The 12,944-nt window shown below is 46.9% G+C and overlaps 1 protein-coding gene across 2 annotated transcripts in view; it reads right to left on the bottom strand.

Annotated features, from left to right (window-relative positions):
- SCUBE1 (signal peptide, CUB domain and EGF like domain containing 1) overlaps positions 1-12,944 on the bottom strand; it is a 124,737-nt gene that overhangs the window by 97,655 nt on the left and 14,138 nt on the right. For both annotated transcript variants that reach the window (XM_076006930.1, XM_076006931.1), the window contains exon 3: positions 6,933-7,061. In XM_076006930.1, coding sequence (XP_075863045.1) covers positions 6,933-7,061 — 129 coding nt within the window. The remainder of the gene's footprint in view (positions 1-6,932; positions 7,062-12,944) is intronic.

Below are 12,944 nucleotides of genomic sequence, written 5' to 3'. Positions count from 1 at the left end.
CTGTAATATTCTGCTAACATCACGCTTTCTACCTTTCATTACCATTGTGAGCATCTGCCTTCCAAGGAAGGCCTGCGAGAGACGCCTCATCTAGATCACCTCCCTCTCTGCCCTGTGCCAGCACAGAGGTTTGCTGAGCACGAGGGTTTTTAGGTGACAAGGCATTTTTACAAATCTGTATATTCATTCAATAAATATTTATGAAACGCCTACGATATGTCTGACACTGCGCTAGGTTCCGAGCAGGAAGATGGAAAGATAAACAAGACAAATTCTGCTTGCAGGGGAAGAAGAGAGGACCCCAACACAGGGCTACAGTGGAAGTGCGCAGCGTGGCGTAGGTCACAGAAGGCTTCGGAGCAAGGGGAGATTTGCGTTGGGGCGTGAGTGGTGAGCTGGACTTCACCAGGCCTGCGCCGTGTGTGCTGCCGGGGGTCACACAGGAGCAGCTTGAGGACAGCAGTGATGTGCAGAAGGACTCTAAGGGTCTGAGGAAGGCTGGGCCACACGGCACAGGAGAGTAAGGGTGAGTGGTGAGGGGAAGAGGCTGGCAGGGCCCTGGCCTGAGGGGCTTCATGAGCCAGTGGGCTGATGAACAGGTGGTAGTACTGTGACAGCAATGGGAACCAGGAGAGGACGGCTCTGCACAGTCAGACACAGTAAGACAATGTCCCAAGGGAAGCTCAAGGGTGACGTGAGGTGCCTAAGCAAGGCGGCAAGCTCTTGCATTGGCCCAGGGAGGATGAACAAGCTTTGGGCAGGAGGGCATGGGCTTTGGAGCACAGGTGCTCACCCTCCCCCACTGCCTGGGCTGGCAGATGCCAGGATTTCTGAACACCCTCAGTGACTTCCGAACTCGTGCACAGGTATGGGCTGCATATCTAACATCCTATGACAGGGAGGCAGGCCCTCCCTGACCCCAACTGGCCTCCCATAGCTAGTACTGTGGGGCAGGGCTGGGCAGTAGGGGCAAGCTCACAGGCTTCGACTGGCAAAATCACAGACCTGGTCTCTGGTCCCAGCTCTACACAACTACCTACTGGCTGTGTGACCTTGGGTAGGTCACTTTCCCTCTCTGAGCTCCCCCAGTTTCCTTATTTGTAAAAAGAAGATACTAATGGCTTCTGTCTACAGATGCTGCGAGGACTAATGAGAAAACGTGAGCACGACATCCCGTGCAACTCCAGGCACATGGCAGAGACGCATCAGAAGTTCACTCAAGCAGAACTGTCTACCTAGCACCAGGCCAGGCCTATAGCAGGTGCTCAATAAATGGTAATGGGAATGGAGTGATCTGGTTAATAAATAAATTCTTATGCTGAACATGGCTATTAATTACTTCTCTTCATCAAGGCAAAAAAGTGCTGAGAAGCAAGTCCAAAATTCAAACTGTGAGCAACTTGAGAAACATATTTTTCAGTAAGTCAAGGTAAAGATCAGGGTCGAAGAAAACATCTGGCTAAGTGAACTAATGGCTTTAGAGAAAAAGGAGCCTTGCTTTGTGGAGACAGGAAAAAATTATCCACTGCTGGTTTTAATTTAAGATGAAAAAAATCTTATTCTATTAGCCTAAATATCGCTCTGCTGTCCAATTGCATGGAGTTTGGAATAATATTTTTCAAACGGAACTACTGCTATTTCAAGTAATTACACAGCTAAAAGCAGCCATTTGGGGTTGAGCAAGATCTCATCATGGTTTCAATTCCCTCTGGTGTCATTTTCTGTTATATTTGAGAAATTCCTCAATAAAGATGTCAAACAGAGAGAGGGTTTTGCTCCCCAGAGGACAGACTTGGCCACCCTCCAGGACACGGTCACAGGCAAGCCATCTCCATAAGAAAATAACCGCGTTTACTCAAAAGAAAATGTTCAACTATGAAAATAGAAAACTAAGAAAATAACCCTTAAGCCATCAGCCTCATTTCTCCTAATTAACTCAGAATGCTTTTCAAACTGTGCTGTTTATTTCTAAGGTGATCAGGGTTTTACCCCAGCCATCATCCCTAAGGAATTCAGTGTTGGTTCAAAGAGGAATGTTACAACTGGACAACACTCTCGACCCAGACTTCTGGAGACAAAACAACAGGAGGTGCGAGAAGCCTAACTGTCCCTGATGGGTGATGGACCATGGGGTGAGATTCAGCGATGGGTGAGGCCGTCAGGACTGCACGTGGCAGCGAGAACCGAACCTTCTAATAATTCTGTTGCTCATGGCCACCAAACACCCAGCAGGGCCAGGCCCTGTGCTGGAGGCTTTGTGTCAGGCAGCATAAACACAATTCCAAGCAGGTAGTCAAATGACCAAAGCCCACTGGTTGTGAGCAATAGGGATTGGTAGGGATTGTGGCAAATAGGGTAGCACATGCCCTCCAAAGGGGACAGCTGCAATGCCACTCTTTCCAGCTGTTGCCAGTACCATGTTAAGATGTAGGCAAGAGGTGTGCTGCCGCCCCAGGCCCCATGCTTTGGAGGGGGGGGGTCCCTGCTCTACTTCTCCTGTGGCTACCCCCCACCCCCGCCATGGAATAAAGGGTCCAGTTTCATGGGCAAGTGGAACACATAGCCACCACTTTAGACTACATCCTGGCTATTTGGGACCATAGAATTTCCCTCAACTGGCCCTAAGCAGCCCCAAGTCTGTCGGTTCTCAGAGGGACAGATGACACTTAGGTCTGAGCAACAGCAAAAGGCAGCTGCTTTGGAGGCAATTGGCCAGAGCTTGAATGTTCAGGTCAGGGTGTCCTGAGACTCAACTCCAAGGAGTCCTAGAATTCTAAATTCAAATCTAGCCTTCCAGGTCACTAAGAAGGAATATTTGTCAAGGCAGAAGACATATATTCTAGTTTGGGAGCGTCATAATTACTTTCAAATACTTAGCCGTGTGGGACAGGGGCCTCCGCTTGCACTCCTGCCCCAAGTCCCACAAATGTCATGGGCTGGGTGACCGTGGCAAAATAAGAGTGATGCTGGGAATAGCAATTTTCACATGAAAACCTCTAATCTTTAAGTGTTGACAAATAATTTGGTAACAACAAATGACACTGCTGTGGGGATAAACCAAACATGTTTGTGGGCTAGATGAGGACTGTGGGTGGCCAGCATGAAGCCCCTGCTACAACATGATGACGACATCTGGTGCTTGTACAGAATTTGCATCTGTACGCAAGGTTCTGCACGTCTCCTTTCAGATCTAGCCGTCACAGCGACCCTCTGAGTTAGGTATTACCAACTCGTTTCACAGTTATGGGAGTTCAAGCTTGGAGGGCTTGATGAACAGGTCCCAAACTATAAAACTCACAAGTGGTGGTGCCAGAATTTGAGCCTAAATCTTCAAACTCCAAGCCCAGCTTACTCTTATGTTTAATAACATTGTTTCAGCCAAGAGTTATCACGCTCCCATGATCCTGACACTGTCATAGGTACTCCAATTCCCACAGTTTCATAGACGAAGGAGCTGAGGTTCCAAGAGGTCAACCAACTAGCCCGGGGTCACGCGGTCAGTCTGGGATGGAGCCGATGGGAACCACAGTCTGACTTCTCTAGAGCTGGAGTTTTGTCTTGCAAAGGAAAAAGACCAAACAAAAAGAAGTCTGTTGAGAAGGGTCTGCCCTCAGCTGAAAGCAGAGGAACAACAGAGAGCGCCTTTTCTTGGCTGCCATATGTGCAAGTTAGAGCCGTGCAAAGTTGCAATCTGTACTCAGAGGTGCTGGTAGCGGAGGGGAATCTACCCAGTTCTTTTATTTATTTATTTTTACTTTTTTTTGCTCCTGAGATCTAGAATACCCAGTTCTTTTAAATTAATTTGTGTAAAAAGAATCCAGTGTGAAAACAACGTTGCTGAAACAAAGACCCACACAGACTTCTCTGTTAGCCTGGAGGCTAGCAGCATCGGCTGTCGGAGGCATGGGTGGACCTGCCATGGCCGAGAACAAGTGTGTTTACAAACAGGTGGGTTCCACCCAGGTAACAGTGCTGCGGCCAGAAGGAGAGCCCCCCATGTGTCAGACACAGCCTTGGGGGGGCAAGGAGCAGACAGCAGGCTCTGCCCCCACCCCTCGAGGTCCTGGAGGTATCAAACTAGCCCACATCAACACATCTCATCTGGAAGTTGATGACCAGATGGATGCCTGTTACACTTTAAGTGTTTGGTGCCAGGCACTCTGCTACATGCCTTACATCCATGATCTCACTGAATCCTCACAAGAACTCTACAAGACAGAGATGACACATTCCACTTCATAGGTGAGGAGGGGAGGCGTGGAGAGGGGGGTGACTGGCCAAAGGCCATGCAGCTGATAACTGGAGAGCCAGGATTTAAGCCCCAAACTGGCAGTTCTCAAGCTCTGTTCTCTCAACCTCTCAGTGATACAGCCTGCTTTTAACTAGCTGTCCCACAAGGAGTGTCAGCTCTGCCTTCACTGACTAATCAATTATTAAAATGTACTCTCTCTATCATTTGAAAAAGGAGCAGATGACTAGGAAAGCTAAGTGCTTACAATTTTGGAGGATTAAATGAGATAACACTTGGACAATACGTAACCTGGCTTCTGGCACAATAAATGACACAGGGTCTACATTCTTTATAATCTAATCAAAGGCTCTGCCTACTTCCACAGCCCCTCCCCGCCCCCGCCACTCCTCCCACACACCCGGAGCTGGGCCCCAAGGAGCTGCCTGCAGCTCTCCACTCAGGCTGTGCCCTCAACCCAGCAAACTGCTCCCCAGCCTTTGGAGAGCCCACCCAATGCTGCCTCCTCTTTGAAGCCCCCCTGGGGAGTCAGCCCCACTTACATGCCCACCCTCACCCCACAATAGGGGTAGCTCTTCACAGGCCACCTCTGGGCTTCAATAACCTGCTGTCTTGGCCTCTGTTTTGGCGCTTATTTAAGGTGTAATTACATGTTCACAGATCTGTTTCCCATAACAAGCTCATCTAAGATCCAACATGCATTAAACAAAGACAGGCAGGGAACTCTAAGGCTAATACATCACTAAGAGGAAAAGTTCCAGAGTATCCAGGATGTCCAGCTTCTTATACTATACTCTGCCCAGTAAAACAGCTGGCACAATGGGAGGTTTGTGGAGCCCTTTTGGAAAGCACTGCATCAAAAACCACACAAAATCTGAATGACCCTTTGACCCAGTTCTACTTTTGTGAAGCATCCTAAGGAAACAGTTGGGAAAATAGGAAAAAAGTGTTTTATATCCAGAACCACCTCTGGATTCTGACAATAAAAACAAACAAAAAAGCAAACAATCTATGAAAAGGTGGCCCAGTCACCTAAAGTAACAATAGTTTGTTGACTATTTAGCACCCACTGAGTGCCAGTCCCTTCACTTCACATTGTCATGTCATCCTCGCTCACAACCTTGAGAAGTAGGTAGCATAATTATCCCTACTTTGAAGGGGAGAAGACTGAGGCTCAGAGACCTGTGAGGGCAGGTGACAGCAGCCAGCTGCTTAGAGTCTGAGCCGGGCCTGCTCCTCGGCTGTCTGGACATTTTCCCAGTCGCTGCTCAAGACAGTCCTTGGAGGCAGCTGCTCCTGACAGCCTTCCTCTGTCAGCAAGGGCCCGAGACCCAGACAAGTCAATGATACATCTATGCCTGTACTGCCTTGGCTTCAGGGGCTGTGCCCCAGTCCCCTAGCAGCCGGTGGCAGATGAGGGACCGGGGGACAGGCACCCACTGTTTTGAAATCCATGCACTTTCTACCATGAGACATCATTCCTCTTATTACAGATTTCAAACCACCTCTATTACGAGTTGAATTATGCCTCCTTCAAAAGATGTTGAAGTTCTAACCCCCAGTACTCATGAATGTGACCTTTGTTGGAAATAAGGTCTTGGCAGATGATCAGGTTAAGATGAGGTCATTAGGGTGGGCCCTAATCTGATGTGACTGGCGTCCTTATAAAAAAGGGAAATTTGGACACAGAGACAGACATGCACAGAACTTAGACAATGTAAAGACAGAGAGGGAGTGCCATCTACAAGCCAGTGAATACCTGAGGTTACCAGAAGCTACAAGAGCGGCCTGGAACCGATTCTTCCTCACAGCCCTCAGAAGCAACCAGCCCTGCCTATGCCTCCAGTTTAGCTCCTGGCCTCCATGAGGGCAGAGAGAAAAGCTTTCTGTTGTTTTAGATACCTAGACTGTTACTTCATTATGGCAGCACCAGGAAACTAATACAGGTTTTGGTAATTTATCAGACTATGGGGAGACTAGGAAAATGGTGATAATAGGGGCCACATAAAAACGCCTGAGACATATATGACATTAAAGGACAAAACCATGCTGACCACCTGATCACTACTATGGTAAAAGCACACCTGCACACAGACAGAAAAAAGAAACACACCGGCATAACTAAGATGCTTTCCAAATTATTCTTCCTACTCTTCTACAATTTTCCAATTTCATACAGCAAATGTGGACTACTCTTATAAATTTTATACAATTGGCTTACAAAATGTATTTGAACCATGGGAATATGGAGGTATATAAGTTTATGGGCTGAATTGTGTCCCCTCAAAATTCCTATGTTGAAGGAATTCAACCCCCATTACCTCAAAATGTGACTATATTTGGAGTTAGGGCCTTTAAAGAGCTAATTAAGTAAAAAATGGAGTTGCTAGGGTGGGCCCTACTCCCATGACTGATGTCCATTCGTAAGACAAGGAGAGAGGCCTCAGAAAAAAACCAAGCCTGCCAGCATCTTGATCTCAGACTTCCAGCCTCCAGAACTGCGAGGAAATAAACTTCTGTTGTTTAGGCCACCCAGTCTGTAGCATTTTTTTATGGCAGCCCTAGCAAACTAATACAAGGAGGCAAAGGAGGGCAAGCCTTCTCACAGCCCCCTATTCTGCAAGTTAGAGCTGAGAAATAGGCAAGGTGTGCCCAGAGGGCAGGGCATGGCTATATCACTCACCCAGGCAGTTGTGTCCATCATGTGCCAGCATGAAGCCATCAAAGCAGGTGCACCTGTAGTTCCCTGGGATGTTGATGCACTCGTGGACACAGCCCCCGTTGTAGTAGTCATTCTCACACTCGTCAATGTCTGAAAAATAAGTGGCAGGAGAGGTGTCAGAAGAAGAGCCTGGGGGTCCCCTCTCCCACCACCACAGAAAGCCACCAGAACGTAAGTGATTAGGGGATGACTCAACAGGTGTTAGGTGAAGTCCTCCTTGGGGGCTGGGGACCAAACAGTTATAAAAATGAAGATCCTAGCTCTGCAACAAGGCTGGCCACCACTTTGCAGAGCACATTGCTGGGGATGTGTGGGGTGCCTTCCGGTTCCTACCACAGTGAAGCAAGCAAGGTTCACACCTAGTTCTGCCTCCCTAGAAAGCCTCTCAACACAAACAGTATGTGGGGATCCAGTCTACAATTCCTAAAAACTGGCTCTCTTGAAGCAGAGGGCATCAATAAAATTAACTATGCACACCACCAAAAAGCGTAATCTCTGGAATGAAAGAAACGTCCACGAACTCCTCCAAATAGTCTCCTTCCACATCAGTGGTCTGATGCCTGAATTTCAACTGCTCCAGCTTCCTTGTTATAACAAAGGCTTCTGTCTCATAAACAATGGCCAATAGCCTTTGTAAAGGTCACCCTTTTTGCTGTCTTAAGTCTTTTTCAACATTTCCCATCAAGGGTCAAAGGGCTATCAGTTCTGGAGTTCCAGAGAGATTTGAGAGACCTCAGAGAATAATAGGAACATGTATAGTTAACCTTCAAGGAGCTGCTTCTAAACCCAAGTCCTGCTTGCAAGACTGTGCCATCCTCTCTTCAATCCCCACACTCAGTGATGTAGGCACCGTTATCATTATTCCCAGCTTACAGAGCCCTGAAGAAACCGAGGCACAGAGAAGGCAAAACCTTACCAAAGGTCACACCCCTAGGAGGCGGTACAAGTGGGACGGCCAGCCGGGCACAGGAGCCCAAGGGGGCCTAACCCTGGTCAGACCCGGTCTCTCCAGGAGTACGCGGGGCACAGAGGACCCGGTCACCCGTGGCCTGGGGATGCCGCCGGCCTCCAGCCTCCCCGCTCTGAACTGCTCCCTGGGCTCGCCCACCTCAGCATACACCCACCCTGACCTCCAGAAGCTCCGGGACAGAGCGAAGCCGGAAGTTCCCCACACACACAGCGGAACCGGAACCAGAGCAAGAAGGGCTAAGCTCAGTGGAACCGGAAGTGCCCCATTAAGCAGGACCGGAAGTGCCTCTCAAGAGGCCGCTGAGCTCAGAGTAGCGGGTTTTCCCTGTTCTGTAGAAGGATTTTGAGGCCGGGTTCCAGCCCTGAAAGTGAGGAGGACAGGGCCAGCCTGTACTGGAGGCAGGCCTGGCCGCTCGCTCGACTGCCTGAGGCGCTGCCACCGGGAGACACCGAGCTCCATGCTCTCTCCACGCTGGTCTGGAGGGCGGAGCTGCGCACAGCCCGGGCAAGCCATGGGGGCCAGTTAGCGCTCACAGGTAGGAATGCCCATCTGGAAGGCAGAAGCTCTCTTAGGAGGTAGTGAGCTCCCTGACTCTGCAAGTGACTAAGCACTGCCCAGACGCCTGCCTGCCAGAGACACTGCAGAGCAGAGTTGGATAGCTTAACTGAAAACAGCAGAAGTGAAAATGCCAGAGTACAGGGTCTGGCGGTGTGGCCCACCCACGCAGCCACGATGAGAGAAGAACAAAGTAGCCTAGGTCTCCAAAGGAACAAGAGACAGGAGGCTTTACCTAACCTGCCCACAATGGCCATCTGCATCAGCTGGGAAGCAGACCCAATTCTGCAACTCATTTGTTTTTAATCATGATATCTAATACACTTAGACATTGTAAATATCATTAAATGAGGATGTAAGATTTTATGTTTATTGAAAGGGCACATAGATTTATAAAGACTGAGAGATGCTGGTTACTTCCCAGTCTCCGTTTGCAGCCCAGACCTTTCCCCAGAGTCCTAGATACACCAATCCAACCACATCTCCCCCCGGATCTTCCACATTCACTGCAAAGGCAACATAGCCCAACTCATCAATCTGCACTTCCCCGGGGTTCCCCATCCCAGTGAATATTGTTTCTCTTTCACTGCTCCCTTGACATACAATGAGCTACCAAAGCATGTTTTTTCTACACCCTTAACACAGTTACAGTTTGCCCACTGGTCACTTATTTCCTCTGCCTGTCAGCATGAATATTACCTCACGTCTGATCTGACCCAGCAACCCTCAAACTGTTCCCTCCCTGACTTTCTTCCCTCAAGCAGGTGACTCAGGGTAAGCTGCGCTGGTCCTAACTCTGGGGGTGGAGCCTGATCAGTCTAATCCAAACAACACATGCCATTAGCAACTGCTGTTGGTCCCAGGGTGGGTACATGACTTAGGCTGGATCAATCAGACTGGGGTAAAGGGCTTTTATTCCGTGCTTGGGTACAAAAATTTTCTCTCATGTTTTGTCTCAGAAAGAAATATGAGGTATTTACTCCTGAAACAAACACCAGCCCTTTCAATTCTCACAGCAACCCTCTAGGGTAGGTATTTTAACTCCATTTTATGGCCAAGCAAACTAAAGTGCAGAGAGGTTAGGTACTTGCTCAAGGTCACATAGTAAGTGGGAGGGCAAGGATCAGAACAAAGTCTTTCAGTCTATGAACTCCACATCCTTTCTAATGAGTTAGAATGCCCATGACATGTCAGTCATTGGCAAAGTTATTTATACATGATATTTCACCCTTGGCACATTTACACTGTACAGAGAAAGTATTATCCAATCATCCAAGTACCCCTTTACCCATCTATTCTTTTTTTTTTCTTTTTTTCTATATCACAAGTCATTAAGCAATACCTGTTGATTCTTTTTGTTTTTTTTTTTACTTTTTAAATATATATTTTTTATTTCAGCATATCATGGGAGTGCAAATGTTAAGGTTACATATATTGCCCATGCCCCCCTCTCCCATTGATTCTTGTTCCACATCCATCCATCCACACACACATATATGTACGTGTACATGCCTATCCACCTACTCAAATAACCAGCCAGCTAGCCATGCATTCATTCATTCAAACACCCATCCACCCATCCCCATCCATCTACTCACCCCAAAACCTATCCATTCAAATACCTACCCAACCATTCTTCTGTTTATCTATTTATGCTATAATATATCCATGTAAATATCCAGTCAGCTGACCACTGTTCCTTTCATGCAATCACCTGTTCAACCATCCATTTATCCAGCCAAACATTCAGCCCATACATCCAAACATACAAGCATGCGTCCATCTGTTTAAATATTCAGCCAGATGCCTATCCTTCCATTCACCTAAACATCTACTCATCTAAATATCTATCATCCAAATATCCATTCACCCATCCATCCATCCAAATGTCTAGCTAGCCATTCATATATTCATTGATCCAAATACCCACCCTTCTATCCAAACATACCTATACACGTGCGTGCACACACACACCCCCAAAACACCTACCTACGCATCCATCTATCCAGTCAAACATTCATCCATCCATCTGTCCAAACTTTTGTTAACTCATCCATGCATTCCTTCAAACATCGTCCATCCAAACAGCTACAAAAGACATAGATTTTCAAAGAAAACAAAATATTAGGATGAAGAAAAAGAAATGAGAGTTGAAGAATAAGATAAAGCTGGTGAGAAGATGCAGAAATACATTTGGTAAACTGCAGCACAGTGACAAAAGGTAGGCCACAAATATGGCTCTGAGCTTCGTAAAAGCCAAGCAAAGAAAGAAACACAATCAGTTACAGAGTCACTGCATCCATAAACTACAATCAAACCAGCTGTTTTAATGGTGGTAAGGTCTGAGAATCCTCAGACCTCCTAATCGAGGGAATGTCTCTTCCCTTGATTAGAATAATCATACACTTCTATTTGCCTGGCATATAGTTCCAGTTTATGCCTGTTGTCTGGGTATAATTATTAACAGTAATCTTTTCACTATCAAAATGATAAACTATTTGAACACCATACTCATAAGGGATATTGCTGAATAGTCAATAAAACAACTCTAGCCATTTCCTTCCTTTGACTCCCCGTAGGGTAGATCACAGTAGTTGTCAATGGGCTGGAGAGTGCAAGAATATTTGCTGCTCTCATCTCCCATGGGCTTCTGTGGCAACCAGCTTTACTTCTCCAGTGCCCTGGATGGAGAACATCTGCAAACCACAAACCAAACCTTCCCCAATTTTCTATGTTTGTGCCTTGAATTTTTGTTTTTTTAAGTCATGTGAGTCTCCTCCTTTAATACATAAGAAATAAACACAAAAACAAACTAAAAAAAATCTCTGCCAAAGCAAATGGATTTATTATTTCTATTATTCCAGACAGGCCCTCCCTGTGCTGCCCAGGCTGGAGTGCAGTGGTGTCATCACAGCTCACTGCAGCCTCACACTCCTGGGCTCAAGTGATCCTCCTGCCTCAGCCTCCCAAGTAGCTAGGACTACAGGTGCATGCCACCACCCCCAGCTAACTTTTCTATTTCTGGTATAGATGGGTTCTCTCTATGTTGCTCAGGCTGGTCTTAAACTCCTGGGCTCAAGCAATCCTCTTGCCTCAACCTCCCAAAGTGCTGGGATTACAGGCATGACCCACTGCACCAGGCCCAAATGGATTTATTATTATAAAAACATGTCCAGGAGTCCCCTTCCCTGGAAGAAGCCCCACAAACTTCCAAGACACCCATCAGGCTCAGACCAGTTTTTAAGGACCATAGAATGAGGAACAGGCAGATGGGGCAGGGAGAGGGTAAATGAATGGAGGAGACAGAGCAGGCTCTTGGATGTTTATTATTAAAGGGATGTTGTGGGGTAAATTGTGTCCTCCATAGAGATGTGTTGAAGTCCTAATCCTCAGGACCTGAAAATGTGACCTGATTTGGAAATAGGGTCTTTGCAGATGTGGTCAAGTTCAGGCGAGGTCATACTGGGTTAGGGTGGGGCCTAATCAAATGGCTGGTGTCCTTCGAAGAGAGGAAAATTGGACACAGACTCACAGAAAGGAGAATACCTGTGAACACAGACACCCAGAGGGAAGACAGCCATATGTGACAGTGGCAGAAAACTGGAGTGATGCAGCTGCACATGAAGCAGGTATGAATGCTGCTCTCATTTCCACGATAAGGAGGCCCAGGCATAGCTTGGCTGAGGACCTTTTCTCCCAGCCCCCAGCTGGTGACTGCATTCAAATGCAAGCTCTATTCCTGTGGTTGGAGCCACAACCCTCATCTTCAGGGTGCATGAGACGAATACTTTTTGAAATACTGCTTCATGCTCCAAAAAGTCATTAAGGAGAAAGGTGTGGAAGAGATGTCATGTGTGGGCATTAGTATTTTTATTTCCAATGTCTGTGTACCTACTCTTGAGGTTGAAGGATGGTGACAGTTGATGGGTGGTGACAGAGCTGGTTCATAGGAATGGAGAAAGGGGGCAGGACAAAAACCCTGGCCAGCTTTCAGAACTCTAAGCACTGATGACAAGGAGTCCAACAACTCAATCCAGGCATCCCTGCTCTTGCCCCTGCTTAGATTTTTTTCTTTTTAATGAAAATTCAATTCCCACCAAAGACAGCTCCCAGCATCCAACAGAGCAGAGAAAAACAGCACAGGGAACTGCTCATTATGGGATTTTTGAAAAGTCAAACAGTTCCACTTTTCGTATATTAAAATGGCAGTGTGCACACACACAATCTCATAGCTATGGTTATGTGCCAACAATACTGGTTTGGAACCCAAAGTTGGATGAATTGGTTTTTTTCATTTAATTCAAAATTGATTCTTGCTGTTCCATAAAATATATATTTATTCTGTGGTGCCTAGGTTCTAAAAGATTCTATTGCAATGAATCAGAGTGCCTTCTTATTTTAATACTATTTTAGGGCATTTTCCTCAAAATCAGGAAACCTTTTCAAAA

Source organism: Microcebus murinus, chromosome 10 (genome assembly GCF_040939455.1).
Source record: "Microcebus murinus isolate Inina chromosome 10, M.murinus_Inina_mat1.0, whole genome shotgun sequence".
NCBI classification, from domain to species: Eukaryota; Metazoa; Chordata; class Mammalia; order Primates; family Cheirogaleidae; genus Microcebus; species Microcebus murinus.
Note: the sequence above shows the minus strand (reverse complement) of the source record. Positions and strands in the feature narration are given on the sequence as shown.